Below are 16,827 nucleotides of genomic sequence, written 5' to 3' on the forward strand. Positions count from 1 at the left end.
ATGTCAGAATGCATAGTTCTAGGTTTGAAGGATGACAATTCTTTGATTTATTCTGTGCTGGTTATAATCTTCCATTTACTTTCTTGCAAGTGCAGCTCTCAGAATTTTTAAATGGACATTTGCTGACTACCTTAAAATCCTTTAAAAATAATCACATGGACTCCTTACTCTGAATGACACATTTGTAATAGTGGCTATGGGCTACTATATTCTCTAGTGCAGGACTTCCAGGTCCTAAAGTAATAGGACATGACCCTGCCACCGTAATTTGCAAAGAAATTGCTTCAGTTAGGTCTTGTTTAAGATGGCCAAGCTCTAGTTTTTCTGATCAGGGAGATATATATATATATATATATTTTTAATTTCTGTTCACGATTACTAAGATTTTGTATTTGTGAAATCTATAACTTCTTCCTGTTAGTGAAACAGCTTTACAAAGTATCAGATAAACATATACTCAATATATCTGTAATTGTTCTGTTTTAATGTTTTAGGCAGATTTTGAAAGCAGCTTTGATGAGAAAATGCTGGAGAACTTGCTTAATGCCATCCATTTCACTGTTCCTTTGAAGGAACTATGTTTGTGGCTTAAAAATGTTGTGATCCCTTTCTTAAGAAGAGTTGTGCCAAAGGGACAGGTAAGACTGACTTAATAAATGCAAAATGTAATTTTCTCAGGTTAAGATAGTTTTATAGTCAGACCTACAGACTTTTATTTTTGAATGTCAGAACCTTGTTCCTCTGTCTTTTAAAGGGATTCTTTTCCCTACAGTTTATATTTTAAATTATATCTTTTAAAACAAATTTCTAATGGCAAATTTGCTTTGATAGATAGCATAACTCTATTTATGACTATTTTTTTCAGAAAATATTAGCAAAATGGCTGGAACAAGGTGCTCGCAACCTTGAATTAACTGATAAGGTAGGCCATGCTGTAAACATTTTGCATGTCTTGTATTTCTATATGTATAATTTTTTGCTAATTAAATTTGCTAATATCAATTCTTTTGGACAGGCCAACTGGCCAGAAAATGGACTCCAAATGGCAGAGGTTTTTTTTACGAGTAAAAATCAAGGTGAAATGGGACTGACATCTTTTAACCAATGGACTCCTTTGGTAAGAAATGTGGCAGATATAAGGATTTGCTACTAAAAGACTTCAGAACATATGCTCTGTGCTAGAGTTGGAATGGATGATAATTAGGTCACTGTTGGTTTTGGTGAAGACTGACTTAATTCCATGAAAGGAAGGAATGGAATTCCAATCTTCTTGGGTTTAAAGATTCAAATAAAAAAAAGTCAGTGAAAGATTAATACCCTTTAACAGTTCAGTAAAGATGCTCCGTATGAACTTAAATTAGAAACATGTCTCACCTCTGTCAAAATTTTTAGAGATGAATTGCAATTCACCGTGTGTTATGGCCTGGAGAAAACAGGTATTAAAAATCAGCTAGCTGTAAGGTTATGAGTACTGAATTTGTGCAAACACAAATAAATTGTGTGTGCTATATATCCTAGGTATACTAGCATCTATAAAAGTGGTAGTATGAACGTGCAGCTTCAAAAAAGCTCAAAGCTAACCAGCTGTGCCTTTTAATAATTGGAAATGTTGACATTCTGTGTTAGTTAGATCTGTTGTCTTAAACTGCTGAATCCCACGTTCGAAGTGCGTAATGGAAAGAAGATAATTCACTCTAAGTCCCCCTTTTCAACATGTACTCGATTTTCTTTGTTGTATGCCATATAAAGGTAACAGTTCAACATGTATATTTATAAAATCTTCAAGAGTGCATGCCATCAAAAATTGTTTGTGAGGTTTCTTGGAAAATCACAAGAAAAACAGGGTTCTGACTCCAAAGAAAATGTCAGCTGTAGGTACATTGTTCCTAGCTGTTTGTCTTACCCGTCCTTAAGGCTTTCAGTGAATGAAATGCTCATCCCTCTTCCCTGTGCAGGATCTACTAGTGCATCACTTCTTTATATTTAGAAAGAATCTTTTCTTAATATCTTACCAGAATCTTCCTGGGTGCACTGTAAGTCAACTACCCTTCTCTTATACCAGAGATGTGGAGAATAATTTGTTTCTTCCTGTTTATGACAGCACTTAACAGTCTTGAAGATTGTAGCAAGTCTTCTAACGTTTCACTTCTAAACACTGTTTCAGAGATGTGGTGACTGTGAAGAGGTACATAGGTTAAAGAAGCTGGTAAATGATTTACAAGAACTGATAAAGCTGTACAGAAAATACAACTGCAGGCTGGCACTCTGTGATTTTGAAAAGGTAATTCTGCAGATGCTTCAAAAGTGCTTTTGAATAGTGGATTGTTCCGAGAAAGAGAAAAATCTTGTAGCATGCGATGTAAAGTCAGACAAAAGAGGAATCCTGGTGGATTGGTTGGTTAAACTTGTGTTCATAAGCTGCTAAGACTATTTGATATGTTGTGTTTGTTACAAATTTTGTTTCAACTGTGGGTATAAATATATAATGTGACAAAATACTATGAGAAGGTATAGCTTAAACTCCATGATTTGCAGTTCATTACAGATGATATATTGTGGAGCAAGCATTAGCAACAGAGAAATTAGAAGTACAACTGAACAAGAAGGGGCTTTGTAAAAGAAAGCTTTTATTTGAGCCAAAGAAGGATGCTAGTTGTTGAAATCATTCAAATGATTTCAATGGACGCTGGATATTGAATTATTTATTAGAGATGTAAAAGATCACGTACTAACATGTGTGATGTTCTAACATGGCATTGTTCCACTTGCTGCCTAGGAAAATGCAAATACTATTGTGTTTCGCATGTTTGATAAAATTTTGGCACCAGAGCTTGTCCCGTCCATTTTGGAGAAGTTTATAAAACCCTACCTGTGTGAACATAATCTACAAAAGGATGAACTTCTCCTACAGTATATAAAGGTATCCATATTTTCTTTCTTTTGAAGAAAGCTATTTAAATATGAGCAAGCAGAAAACAAATCTGAAAACCATTTTTATTTACCCTTGAATTTTAGGACCAGCTTTAAGATTAGCTTACTCCTCTCAATGAATTTATTGATAGTTAGTATTTCAGTAATAAGGCATTTATGGATACAAGTCAAGATGGCCAAATCTGTCCCTTAATGTCCAAAAAACTTTTTTGTTTATAAGATGTTAATATCTTTTCTGAATTCAAATATCTTCATAATCTTTATCAAAATATACAGGATTTGCTAGAACGTTGTCGTACACGGTCTACTTCAGTATTTGAAACTGCATGGGAGGCAAAGGCAATAGCTGTCATTGACTGCATCTCTGATACAGATGTAAGTATATTTTATGAAACAGGCATCAAGTGGCTCTAACACGTCAGTTCAGAATGGAACATAATTTTTATATAAGCATATGAGTACATTTTTACATGAGTGGTATGGGGAAGATCAAGTAGTATGCTGTCTTTTTATTCTGTCTTAGTAATCTTCTCCCATGTGATGTTCTTTGCTTGGCAATTTAATTGTAGTTTTGATGTCATCAAATGGAAAACTCACCAATTTTATTATATATGAAACTCAAGGTCTACAGCATCATAAATTACTATAAGCATTTTCTAACCTAACTTGGCATATCATATTATGATAATGAACACCTTTATGCAAGTAGAGGTAGGGCTGGAAAATAAAATGCTTGTCTAAATGAATCAGAATGGTTTGGGTTGGAAGGGATGTTAAAGACCATCTAGTCCCAACCCCCTGCCCCGGGCAGGGACACCTTCCACTAGCCCAGGTTGCCCAAAGCCCCGTCCAACCTGGCCTTGAACCCTTCCAGGGAGGGGGCAGCCACAGCTTCTCTGGGCAACCTGTGCCAGGGCCTCACCACCCTCACAGGGAAGAATTTCTTCCTCATAGCTAATCTAAATCTGCCCTCTGTGAGATTAAAACCGTTACCCCTTGTCCTATCCCTACACCCCCCCGATAAAGAGTCCCTCCCACCTTTCATGTACCCCTTTAAGTCCTAGGAGGCTGCTCTAAGGTCTTCCCAGAGCCTTCTCTTCTCCAGCTGAACACCCCCCAACTCTCTCAGCCTGTCCTCACAGGGAGGGTGCTCCAGCCCCCCAAGCATCTTCGTGGCCTGCTCTGGCCCCACTCGAGCAGGTCCGTGTCCTTCTGATGTTGGTGCCCCCAGAGCTGGACACAGCACTGCAGGGGGGTCTCACAAGAGTGGACTAGAGCAGGAGAATCCCCTCCCTCAACCTGCTGGCCACACTGCTCTCAATGCAGCCCAGGACACTGTTGGCTTTCTGGGCTGTGAGTGCACTTTGCTGGCTCACAGTCAGTTTTTCATCCACTACTACCCCCAAGTCCTCCTCCTTGGGGCTGCTCTCAATCTGCTCATCGCCCAGCCTGGATTTGTGCTTGGGATTGCCCCGACCCAGTGCAGGACCTTGCACTTGGCCTTGCTGAACTCCATGAGGTTTGCACGGTCCCACCTCTCCAGCCTGTCCAGGTCCCTCTGGATGGCACATCCCTTCCCTCCAGCATGTCGGCTGTACCACACAGCTCAGTGTCATTTGAGGGTTCCCTCGATCCCACTGTCTGTGGCACCAACAAAGATTTTAAACAGTGCCAGTCCCAACCCTGACCCCTGAGGATGCCGCTTGTCACCGCTGTGCACTTGGACATCGAGCTGCTGAACGCAACTCTTTGAATGTGACCGTCCAGCCAATTCCTGATCCACCAAGTGCTCCATCAGTCAGATCCATGTCTCTCCAATTTAGAGACAAGGATGTCATGTGGGACAGTGTCAGATGCTTTACACAAGTCCAAGTAGATGACATCGGTTGCTCTTCTCTTATCCACCAGCACTGTAACACCATCATAGAAGGCCAACAAATTTGTCAGGTATGATTTGCCCTTAGGGAAGCCATGTTGGCTGTCACCAATCACCTCCTTATTTTCCATGTGCCCCAGCAAATTTGCCAGGAGGATCCGCCCCATGATCTTCCTGGGTACAGAAGTGAGACTAACTGGCCTGTAGTTTCCTGGGTCTTTCTTTTTCCCCTTTTTAAAAATGGGGGTTATGTTTCCCCTTTTCCAATCAGGGGGAACTTCACCAAACTACCACAACTTCCCAAATGTGGTGAACAGTGGCTTAGCCACTTCATCTACCAGTTCCCTCAGGACCCATGAATGTATTTCATCAGGTCCCATGGCCTTGTGCACCTTCAGGTTCCTTAGATGGTCTCAAACCTGATCTTATCCTACAGTGGGCAGTTCTTCCTTCTCCCAGTCCGTGCCTTTGCATTCTGCGTCTTGGGCAGTGTGGCTGGAGCACTTTCTACTGAAGACAGACAAAAAAGTCATTGAGTACCTCAGCCTTCTCCATATCTTGCATAACCAGGTCTCCCATTTCCTTCCAGAGAGGGCCCACATTTTCCCTAGTCATCCTTTTATCACTGATGTACCTATAGAAGCTTTTCTTGTGGCCCTTGATGTCCCTGGCCAGATTTAATTCTATCAGAGCTTTGCCATTCCTAAACCTGATCCCTGGCTGCTCGGACAGTTTCTCTGTATTCCTCCCAGGCTGCCTGTCCTTGCTTCCACCCTCTGTAGGCTTCCTTTTTATCTTTGAGCTTGTCTAGGGGCTCCTTGTTCACCCATGCAGGCCTCCTGGCATTCTTACCTGACTTCCTCTTTGTCAGGATGCATTGCTCCTGAGCTTGGATGAGGTGATCCTTGAATTTTAACCAGCTTTCTTGGGCCCCTCTTCCCTCCAGGGCTTTATCCCATGGTCCTCTACCAAGCAGATCCCTGAAGAGGTCAAAGTCTGCTCTCCTAAGGTCCACCATCTTGAACTCCCACCATTTCATGGTCACTACAGCTGAGGCTGCCCTTGAGCTTCACACTCCCCACCAGCCCCTCCCTGTTTGTAGTTTCAGACTCAACCACATGTGAACAATACTTCAAGACTTGTAACTTATTTTGAAAAGTAAGCTCTTTATGTTCCTTTTATAGCTGAAATTTGATGCAGTTCTACAGATAATGCATGGTGCTATGGTACCATGGAGTGCAGCAGTGGAGCAGCTGGTAAAACAGCATTTGGAAATGAATCATGTCAAGTAAGGCAAAATTCCACAGTTTACACCTCAGTTTTATGTGTACTTTGAATTAGAATGGGGGGGGGGCGGAATACTGTGTATCTGATGTAGTATGATGATTAAATCACATAACTGTAGGTAGCAAATTACTTAATAATAGTCTAATTTGTCCATAGAGTAAAGCTACTGCAGGAAAGTTACCGGCTGATGGAGATGAAGAAGCTTTTGCGAGCCTATGGGATAAGAGATACTAATCTTTTAAAGGACAAGCAGATGATAATGGTAAGTGATCAGCATTACTCTTACTTCTATTAAACAAAAATCCCTACAGTTACGTGTATGTATTTTCATGGGGTATTAGAAGCCAGACTTTTCAAAAAATCTTAGCAACTGGTACCTCCCACTTGTTATCAGTATCCATTTTTCTGTCTTGTTGGGACATGTTTTTTGCCTGAAAACCCACTCTTTTTTAAATAATTAGTGGATTAATGTAGCTCAACCTAATTAGCACAGCATTGGTCATATAATGCTTTCTGTAAGGGGGGGCGGGAAAGAAAAGAGGAAACTAACAAAATGGAAAGCTAAGTCCTCTCAAGACTTCAGATCTGATTTCTCCTAAGGTCACAGTGAACAATATTTAGCAATTTTTTTAATATATACTTTGTTTTTATAGCACACTCTCTTTAGCAGGGGGGAAACATGAGTATTTCTGGAAAAGTTTTTTGTCATCCTGTGGACCCAGATGAATCCCCTGAATTTTGAGAGTTCCCAGATGATTCTCTTCCCCAAGGTCTATCTTCTCCCAGTTATACGTTAGTCAAGTTTTCTCTAGACAGAAGCTTTAAACTTCTAGGTAACTTGCTTGGTATGAGCTGTATGATTACAATGCAGAAGTGTGTATAAATGACTTCCTTTGTTATTCTATACATCAACAAACTGGAGTCCATATCTGTTTTCTTTTTACAGAGGCTAGTGAAATACATACTTAAACAAGATACCCCTACTTCCTTGGAGGATGCTTTGAAAATTGTAGCGGCGTACATGTTGCCCACTGTGGAAGTCTACGTTCTGAGGATGCTAGACCTGATTGATAAAGAAAGGGTACTAAACTACTTCATGTTGATCTCAGAATTTAAAGACACTGAGGCCTATTTTAAAAACTGGCAAGTTGTACTACTTGCTGAAATCTTATACACAGTTTACATATAACTTTTTTTTTAATTAGTTCTATTAATTGTACACATAACTGCCTATACTCGACACTGAAAATGAGACTTTAGTCAGAGTTTTAAACATCATGAGCCATCCTTCATTTGTGGCAAAAAACAATGAAAATTATGACCCACAACATATAAGACAAGTTTAGGATTGAAGTCTCTACATATTTTCACATGCTGTTTTTCCTAGAATTGTTTTTGGGCAAGTTGCTTTCTTGCCAACAAAAATAAAAAAAAGATTATCTCTTCTGAGAAATGCTTTCTTCTAATGCAATGATACCCCACATGGGGACAGACCTGCCCCTTTTTTCATTGAGAGCACCTGAATGTTTGTCTTGCAATACAGAATGTTGAATGTTTATCTATTATTATGAAGTTTTCTTCCAAGTTAATTTCAAGTCTGAGTTTAGCAAAAAAACCTGAAGTTCTTCCTAAATTACACTGATATCCTAACTAGAAATGTTTAACTTTGCTTGCTCCATTATAGTAGGTGTGATTATCTTTATACTCTTTGTTTGTCTCTGGGTATGTTATTGGGATCTCTTTGACCTGAAGAAAAGGAGGCTTTTTGATTGAAGGAATCAAATTAACTCCCCTGCAAAACAGTGTTTCTCATGTTAACATTTGTTCTGCCTTATTAGCACATGGTATTCTTGATAATCATACTGTTTTAAAAATGTTGCACAATTGCCAATAAACAAAACTTCATTTTAATTTGCCTGTTATAACCCTTAGCGAGTAAGCACATAGTTTTTACTGAAAGCCTCATAGATTTAGCAAAAACTATTCAGGGAGTTTAAGGAAGTCATGTCATAGTAAATGTATTTTATAAAGAGATTTGAAGTTCATCAGCAGAAGATTACTCTTACCCAATTGGCCATCATGCAACCATTGTATCAAAGCAAGGACATACACATAACTTAAGCTTTTCCAAAAGAAAATGCCCTTTTCTTTTGATTATTTCTGGTTTACTTTTTTTTTTTTTACCTCTCTTCAGGGAGAGGAATCTCTGGCTTTGTTAAAATCTCTGACTCTTGCTGAAGCTGAGAAAGTTGCAGAGAGATTGACTGTATGGGGAACGCTGGTGTTACAGAATAAAACAGATGATTCTGAAGAGGTACCAAGTCATTTCACATCATAAAGTGTGTGCACAAATTATTCTAAATACTATTCTTACCCAGATGCTTAAAAAAAGGTAGAAGATGCAAATGTAAAAACTGTCTTCCAGCAAAAGGGGATGATGAGCTGGTCCTGCTTTGAGCAAGAGGTTGGGCTAGGTAACTTCTTGAAGCCTCTTCCAACTTGTTTGATTTGTTTCTGTATACTATACAATTATTTTGTGTAATTTTAAAGGCATCTCCACACAGTGGCATAGCTAGCTGAATTCAATTAATAATTTATAAATCCCACTGCATTATTATACCTCTAGTCCTACATATTTTCCAGTTCTTTCTTTAGCTGCTTGTAAAAGTTATTTTTAAAAACTGTATGTGTGGCTTTGCCATGCACCAAAGTGGTTGAAGCTTCACAGTTGACAGTACACCTTACTGTCTTGCAACCACGAAGAGAATTTTTGTTAACGGTTGTTTTAGGGAGTTATTCTGGACAAGGGAAGGAAGAACGAAGGGAGAAGTGTGGATATTTTCAAAACTCCTGTGAGAACTAGCAGACTGTGGAGTATACGTACTACAGCTATAAAATATTTGGTGTTTCTATAAAGGATGCACATGTACAATAACTTTCTGTTCCCTTGCTTTTCAACTGGTTGTATCTTTGACTCAATAATTGTTGCTTAAGACATTAGTAGACCATTGCATAGTGTTTTAATAGAGTGGAAGCCTGTGGGTCACTGTCTGTTACTGGCAACATTTTGACCAAACAAAACATCAATCTCTTCCTTTCCTGCAGCACAAAACACAAATGTTTATGACTAAGACACTCGTGGAAATCCTTAAATTCCTGTTCAGCATTCAAAAAGGTAAGCTACAACTTAAAAAATCTTACATTTTTGTTTGTCAACAAGTCAGCAAGTATTTGTTTTTCTCCTCCAACAGACAATCCTCTGAAGAAAGATGAATGTGAAGCAAACCTAAAAATGTTTGAAACACTTGCTACCCTGCAGGTAGGTATTTTTATAGTTTCAAACTGCTTTTGATTTACTGTAGTTATTCCAATTGTTCTTATAACATGGATGATATTAAAAATTAATTGTATTTACAACCTATGTGCAAAGCTTGTCTTTATTATTGACTTCAAAGAGATTCTAAGGCTAATTAGCAATTTAAATAGTGCCTGGGAAAGTTCCCAATTACTAGAACCTAGTTGTCCATTTAAACCAAAAAATTAGATACTCTCCCAAAAGTCTTAATTGCTAACACTTCAAAGCTTTCATGATACAGTATTGTAATAATTTATTAAGATCTTATTATGGTTTGTTAACTTAAGTTACTTAATACAGCATTTGAGTATGGAGTATCCTTCAGGTTTTTTTATTTTGCTTACCTACTGCCCAGTGAAATTCTCTAATTTATTACATAAATCAGTAATTGGTAGAAACTAGTAAAGTCAACTATGTACTGAAAGTATTCCTCTTCTAAGAATGAAACAGGAAAGAAAAACATTTTAACAAAAAACCCAAACCAAACACTTAAAGGAAGTTACATGAATACAAATATATAATCTTTTTTTTGTTGTTGCAGGAAGATTTTGATATCTTTCTTTCAGCTGAAGAATTTAGGAATCCTTCACTGATGTCTAGTCTTCTTGAGAACCACATAAGAGCTTATGAAACTGCCACATCTCTGTCAAAGTCTAGAAAAGTGCAGACAAAGAATCATAATTCAGAAGATGGTAAAACCAGGAAGCGTTCTACTGTATCAAGGTTGTATAGGCTGGCTTTGCTCCTGCAAAGGTCAGAGCAAGAACTGGGAGAAAAACTGGCCTTGAGAGCACTAGATGCTGGAAAAGTTGAGGACGCTATAAAAATATGCAGGTAAAACTGCAGAGATTTTCAAGATTATAAGTTTTAATGGGATTTTCTGTACTATTTCTGATACTTTGCAGAAGTAAGTAGATGTAGAGCCAAAGGAAAGGGGGTTTGGTTTAGGTTTTATTTTTCTAAAAATGAGTGTTCAAGCAATATGCTTATATTGCTTGTATGCAATATTGAGTGTAGAGTTAGGTTGTTGTCTGAGAATTGCCATTGGTTTTTGCCATGACATGATTACCAAGTAAAAAGATTCCCTGCACTTTTATAGTGAGAGATGAGTAAGGCACCATATTAAATAACCATTATGAGAGCTCCCTGGCTCACACAGAGAGAAGAAAACTATTGTACACTGACTGTACATACCATGTCATGGTTTCTAGCTGGTCTCTGCTTATGTTGTCAGATAATTTAAACTTACTACCACTTCCCCCCAAAAGAGATCAGATGAAAATGTTAAATATATTTTTTTATTGTGTTCTGTGTGCTTCAGTAAGCTCCATTATATTTTTTCACTTCAGTCACAGAAGTTTTAGTTGCAGTGAGTCATATAGCTGAAATAAGTAAAAGAGAATTAAATAATTAGAACAGAATGTGGCCTTAAGTAAAAGCCCTAAGGACTATTTTTAACATCCATTTTTTTAACAGGGAGTTCTATGAAAATCACTGTAATGAAGAAACAGGGAAGCTGCTGTTTTCAGCATGTCAAAGGCTTTGTCATATGTTGGCAGATGATGTTGCTATGATCACTCCTAATGATATGAATCTTCCAGCAGTGATCTATGAAATGGCTTGCCAAGCAGCTACAGTGTGTAGTCCAGGTAATTGCTATTATTTATTTGTCTTCATGTTGGGAATTCAACTTTCCAAACAATATTTAATGAACACGAAAACAAAGTGAATTTCTATATATGCCTCTGTAAAAATAGGTGCTACAAAGAATTGTTTCCTTTTAATAGGCCATATGAACCTTCCATTTATAGTATGCTAATGATCTTGATATTTCTATAGATTTACTACTAGATTCTCTGGAACTATGTAAATATACTTTGGCTGCCAAGGAAGTTTACAGACAGTGCCAAATAGAAAACTATGGATTTACAGCAAAGGTATTTTCTGCTAACTTAATATATTTTTTTAACATATGTAATGTCTTGTCTGAATAGTGTTCACTGTACATACATTTTTTTCTCCCATTTCTCCAGCAATATTTAATCAGCTTGTTTAAAAATCAAACCACAACAAAAAAACCCCACACAGCCCTAGAAATAAAAATGTCCCTGAATACGTGTGTACGTCAGCATAAAGAGTAAACTGATTTGAGTAGTAAAAGCAGTGCAGGTGTGGCACAAGTAGCATTCTCCACTTATGTTTCAGTATAATAAATCCTGCTACTGAAAATATTGGAGATTTTATTAATAGCTGCTGCCAGGACTGCTAGAGAGCATAGAAGGCTGACTTTAAAAAAGCTTTTTTTTTTTTTTTTTCTTTTTTAAAGTAGGTAAAATATGGCAGGAAGGGTTTGATTTTTAAATGCATGTATTATGTGAGGGCATTTCCAACAGTTTTGTAAAACTTTAAGATGGATCAAGTTCTTGAATAGCATTTTTGTTTTCTGTTCAGGTCAAGCAGTGCTTTAGGCTACTTGAAATGAATGGACTCTTAGAGTTTGAGTGGAATAGATCAAAGTGGCCAGGCAAGCATATTTATGCACAGAATGTTATTTTTCTAAAAAATGATCCATTTGAAAAATGTTTGCTTATAATATCTGGCCAAGAATGTTCATGAAAGCCTCCACTAAATTAATTAAGGATGCATTTTGGCTGTACTGCAACGTTAAAGGAAATGTGGCCACTCCAAGTAGGAAATGTATTTAATGCTACTGCCCATTTAACAAAAAGTAGTACAGTAGAATGCATTTTCAAGTAGAAGGTCATGTTCTATTCCTGTATTTGAAGACTGGAATCTCTTGCAACACTTGGTTTCTTAGTAGACTTATTAGCTGCTCTTTTTATTGTGTGTACCTCTGTTCTTATTTAGACAATGCCTTTTGGAGGAGATAAAGATCCTTATGAAGAGTGGACTTATGATGACTTCTTTAATGAAGATGGGATAGTTCTTGATCCACAGATAGCTCTTCCAGTTGCATATGAAACTATTTCTTCTCTTCTGCCTGTCTGCGGTAAACTCACTTTCCCGAACGTTGAGTCAATATAAAAATCTGTATTTTGTATCAATTTTTGTCCAGGAATATAATTCAGCATGTGTGTGTGGAAATTATCACCTCAGAAATCTCAATTAGACAAACTCATGGAAGAAATATCCATTGGGGGGGATAAAATGTAAAGATGACTTTGTTTTTTGTTCTGGTTCAGGAATAATCTGAATGACAAATCCCTGAAGACATGAAGAATGCTCTGGAGAAGTGTTACTATAAACTTGCCCTGTTCTTATGATCTTCTCTAGACATCTTCTAGTAGCCACTAATGGAGACAGGAATTTATCAAGATGAATTTCAGCTTATTCTAAAATTATTGTCCTTGTATTACATACTATTGTAGAAACACACAACTTTTTGAAATTTTCAACTATTATAAATAGAACTCTACAATGTTGTAGGTGCTGAAAAAAGACACTTCCGGCTCTCTAAAAGAGGCACTGAATATTTTAGAATTATTTATTTTTAACACTTCTTTATGTAAATGCTTTCTTTCCTAACATGTCATTGGTGTATTAAAAAGCATATAGTTCCAAATACTGTTGCCCAGTGCTAAATCTACCTATAAAGGATATGCTTATTTGATTGACCTGAAGAGATTTATTACCTTCACAGATGAAGCATTTATGTTGACTGTCTCATCAAGATAGAGGAATTTACACACAAAGTAGTTACTGAAAAATGTTGGTTTGTATTCCTTTGTGCGTTTGAAAAGATATTCCCTCCTAGAAGATAATTTCTGATTAGGCAGGGTTAAAAATAGCAGTCCTGGCTCTTAGAGTTCACGTGTCTTTATTTTATGTACTGTCCCTGAAGTGGAGTATTTTTAAGGTACTTTCAGGCTTCATAGTGTTGCTGAGATGTTGGCACACTGCTGATGTGTATTTGTCTGTTTTTCAGAGAACAAGCTGTATCCTTTGGACTCTACAAGCCTGGCAAACTGTGCATTTATTAAAGGTATCATGATGGCAGATTCACCACACTAAAAGTATAAACCAGACCACTAGAAAACGTCAGGTTTAAATGAAACCTACACAAGCATGACTAACTCATAGTTTTTTAAATAAGTGCCTAGATGTTCCACTTAAACCCATATTCTAGGGGGATAACTTGGTTCAGCACAGAAGACACCAGTTTGGATGGTAATTGCTACCATTCAGCCATGCAAGTTTGAGTATGTTGTCAAAGCCTGCACTTCAGTACAGGAGTTCTGCCACTATTCACTAGGATCCATTAGAACCTTTCCAAGAAGATGACCAATTTCTGGTTTTTGAACTAAAATGGGAGTCTGTATTAAATTAAAAGGCCCAAAAATGTAAGGTTTCAAAGGGAATTAAGGCTGATCTTGTGTCATAAATTTAATGAAGAAAAAGATAAACTGCTCTGATAGTAATTCCAAGAACAATATGCTTAATATAAATACACTAATTATTTTCTGGGGTTGTTCTTGAAATATATCGCAGGACAGAACCTTCTGCAGCCAGCTAGAAATCCCATCTGTGCAGCGCTACAGAACCTCACGGAGTGCAGCCAGTGTGAGTTAGCTTTGCGGCTAATTTTCTGTTCATTTGGATCCTGTCTTCAGCATGGTGTATCAAATACCATGGATTTGTCTCTGAGTGAAAAGGTAAGTCAAGGATGATGCTGAATTTTGCTGACAGTAAATCTTAGCAGTCTGCCAACTATTACCAAGTTTAGAGTAGTTATATAAGAACTTGATAGGTATGGGAGAGGCTGTCGCCATGACCTTTTAAAAATTACTACCACTTGATCAGGTGTTGAGTCATTTTGTAAAAGGAGCTGGTAGTTTCTTCCCTATTTTTCATGGTCCTCTGTTTCTCTTTGCTAAGTATGTTCAGAACTAAACTTCTAGTCTCTGCAGAGAAGCCAGGAATAAAATGAATGCTAGTAATGGTTTACAATGTTCTTTCAGATTGTTTTATCATTGATTAGTATGGGAAAAGTTGTAAGTAGAATATTCAAGAAACACCCCTCAGTTCAAAAGCATTTGGAAACAGAAGTCCTTCTTCTATCTAGAAGAGATCTTTATAAGACCTTAATTAAATCTGAAAATACAATTATTATAGTACCTCCTATTAGGCTATAAAATGACAATAGAAGTTGAAGGCTTAGAATTTAATTTTAACCATGTGCTGTCTTTTTTTTGGTAATAGCTACATGATGGCAATATGCTAGCTGAAACCAGAAGCTTTCTCATTGCTATGAAACAGAAGTGTACTTCAGTAATTATGGCCACTATCCTGACCTTACTACACAAGGTAAGAATGCTCTGAAAAGGGTAAGAGTGAGCCCCTTTCTTCTGCTCTATTGAGAAAGGGCCTACCCTACCTATTGCAGAAGCCCATTCTGAAATTGTGATGTGGCCAAATACCACAAAACCCATACATTCGGGGGGGGGAAAAAAAATCACACACCTTGGAAAACCATAGTGAAGGTGAGGGGAAGTACTGCCAGTCTTGCAGCGGTGGGAAGGGATTGGATTCCCCAGCCTCATGGCTCAATACCAGAATGGGACAAGGGTGTGCTGGGTGACAGCCTGGCCCCTGCAGTCCCAGCTGCCTCGCTTCCTCCTGCAGCTGGAGCACAGGCTTCTCAATAGCCTTTGAACAGACACCACCTTGCTGGCAGCCACTTCTTGTAGCCCTGGCAAATTTGAGCCTCTTGTGTTCTCTGGCTCTTTGATTATACACTAGTTGCTCTGCCTGAAAAGTCACGCACAGTGGAAGCTTCATCTTTGTGGGATCCTTTAAGGACTCCTAAATTATAATAATGGCCGTTATGATCCGTAGGTATTCTCTATCTTACTGATGACTTCTAGTTGAGGGGAGTTTTTATAAAAAGCTGTCTGCAAAACCTGCAATATACCATCTTCTAAGGCAGTTTAGACTAAGGAAAGTTGCTTTTAGGCTGGCTTCAGTATAATTAGATTTTTTAAGTTCTAAAACCTGAAATGCATCTTTATTTATTTTTTTTTCCCCTCTAACTTAAAGGCCCAATACACCTCTAAATTACAGCATACTTTTCATGTGTTATATTTCATAGAAAGAGACCTGTTAACATAAATTCCTGAAGTTTACAATGTAGTTTTTTTTATTATTTTATTTTTCCCTAAAACACAGGTGTTCAACTGTCGTCTCATAGATCAGAACCTGGCACTGGGATATTGCACAATTTTGCCCAAGGAAGATATGTTCAATAAGCTGTGGGACGTCATAAAAAATACATGTCAAAATTACAGAAAAGTTTTGGTAAATTCACAAGGCAATGTATTTCTTTATCAAACGGAGAATGTTACAGAGTTTCCTTAAAAAGAAGACGTCAGCAATATCATATGGAAGTGCAATAGTTTGCCATTATTAAGGGTATAGCTGTTTGAACAAGTTCCTCATTTAGGGTGCCACTGAGAGAAGCTACCTCTCTTTACCACAGTGTAAGATTGTGCACAGGCAGTTGCTGTGAATAATTAGCATGATGTAAGTCCAAGCATTAGGTTACCTCATCATGACTTATTCCAAAGCTTGAAATTGTTTATTTCAGGTCCCATCATAATTTATACCTGCATTATATTTTGGATAAATTATTCTCTTACAGCAGTTGTCAAGAATGGAATTAATAAATAGATATGTCTATTAAAATATAAAGGAAGATGGGAGTAAAGCATAACAAAGAAATGGGGAGGGAGCGTGACATAAATTTGGAGAAAGATGATGCCTAAAAAATACCTTTTGTATTAGCTTCACTAGTACAATACTAACAAAATATTTTCAAGAAAGAAACTCAGTTTTAAAGTAGCTTTGAACTGCCAACTCAGGAGGTGGGGTAATCCTGATACTATCTTCTGTGATGTTTGTTTTCATTTTACATAGTTATATGATCATCTATAGTTCTTTTAAGTTCCTCTTCAGAATTTAGGCTTTAGGATTCCCAATTTTCAGATTGTTTATTATACTTGTATTCACTTCCCTTCTCACTCCTTTTAGGCAGTAGCTCTGGTTGGAGCACAGCTTGCTAACCAATGTGGTGAAGCAGAAGAAAAAAAAAAATTCCAAGAATTGGTTACTGATGCAGAATGGGGTATCCAACTTGGTAAATTTGGTGTAAGTTTGATTGATTGATTTGGGGGGTTTATTAACTGATTAAATGTCAGTATAGACTGACATGTAGTGTGATTTTTAGACAGAATTCCTATTCAAACGTAAAGGAAGTTGGGGTTTTGTTTTTAATTTTTCATTCTGCTTGTCTGCTTAAATCAGCCTCAGAAACTGAGAAATGCAATAATTGAGGTTCTATAAAAGAACTTTTAGGTGCTTA

At 37.5% G+C, this 16,827-nt stretch overlaps 1 protein-coding gene across 4 annotated transcripts in view; it reads left to right on the plus strand.

Annotated features, from left to right (window-relative positions):
• The window catches only part of KNTC1 (kinetochore associated 1), a 43,833-nt gene that overhangs the window by 11,112 nt on the left and 15,894 nt on the right, over window positions 1-16,827 (plus strand). For all 4 annotated transcript variants that reach the window (XM_074887059.1, XM_074887060.1, XM_074887062.1 and 1 more), the window contains exons 22-42: window positions 495-638; window positions 866-922; window positions 1,016-1,117; window positions 2,165-2,281; window positions 2,777-2,920; window positions 3,208-3,306; window positions 5,992-6,095; window positions 6,251-6,356; window positions 7,041-7,175; window positions 8,289-8,408; window positions 9,200-9,269; window positions 9,346-9,413; window positions 9,991-10,283; window positions 10,926-11,098; window positions 11,289-11,386; window positions 12,318-12,459; window positions 13,396-13,452; window positions 13,959-14,122; window positions 14,670-14,774; window positions 15,636-15,764; window positions 16,497-16,613. In XM_074887059.1, the coding sequence (XP_074743160.1) occupies window positions 495-638; window positions 866-922; window positions 1,016-1,117; window positions 2,165-2,281; window positions 2,777-2,920; window positions 3,208-3,306; window positions 5,992-6,095; window positions 6,251-6,356; window positions 7,041-7,175; window positions 8,289-8,408; window positions 9,200-9,269; window positions 9,346-9,413; window positions 9,991-10,283; window positions 10,926-11,098; window positions 11,289-11,386; window positions 12,318-12,459; window positions 13,396-13,452; window positions 13,959-14,122; window positions 14,670-14,774; window positions 15,636-15,764; window positions 16,497-16,613 (2,544 nt within the window). The remainder of the gene's footprint in view (window positions 1-494; window positions 639-865; window positions 923-1,015; window positions 1,118-2,164; window positions 2,282-2,776; window positions 2,921-3,207; window positions 3,307-5,991; window positions 6,096-6,250; window positions 6,357-7,040; window positions 7,176-8,288; window positions 8,409-9,199; window positions 9,270-9,345; window positions 9,414-9,990; window positions 10,284-10,925; window positions 11,099-11,288; window positions 11,387-12,317; window positions 12,460-13,395; window positions 13,453-13,958; window positions 14,123-14,669; window positions 14,775-15,635; window positions 15,765-16,496; window positions 16,614-16,827) is intronic.

The sequence above is a fragment of the Strix uralensis genome, chromosome 17 (assembly GCF_047716275.1).
Source record: "Strix uralensis isolate ZFMK-TIS-50842 chromosome 17, bStrUra1, whole genome shotgun sequence".
Lineage (NCBI taxonomy): Eukaryota > Metazoa > Chordata > Aves > Strigiformes > Strigidae > Strix > Strix uralensis.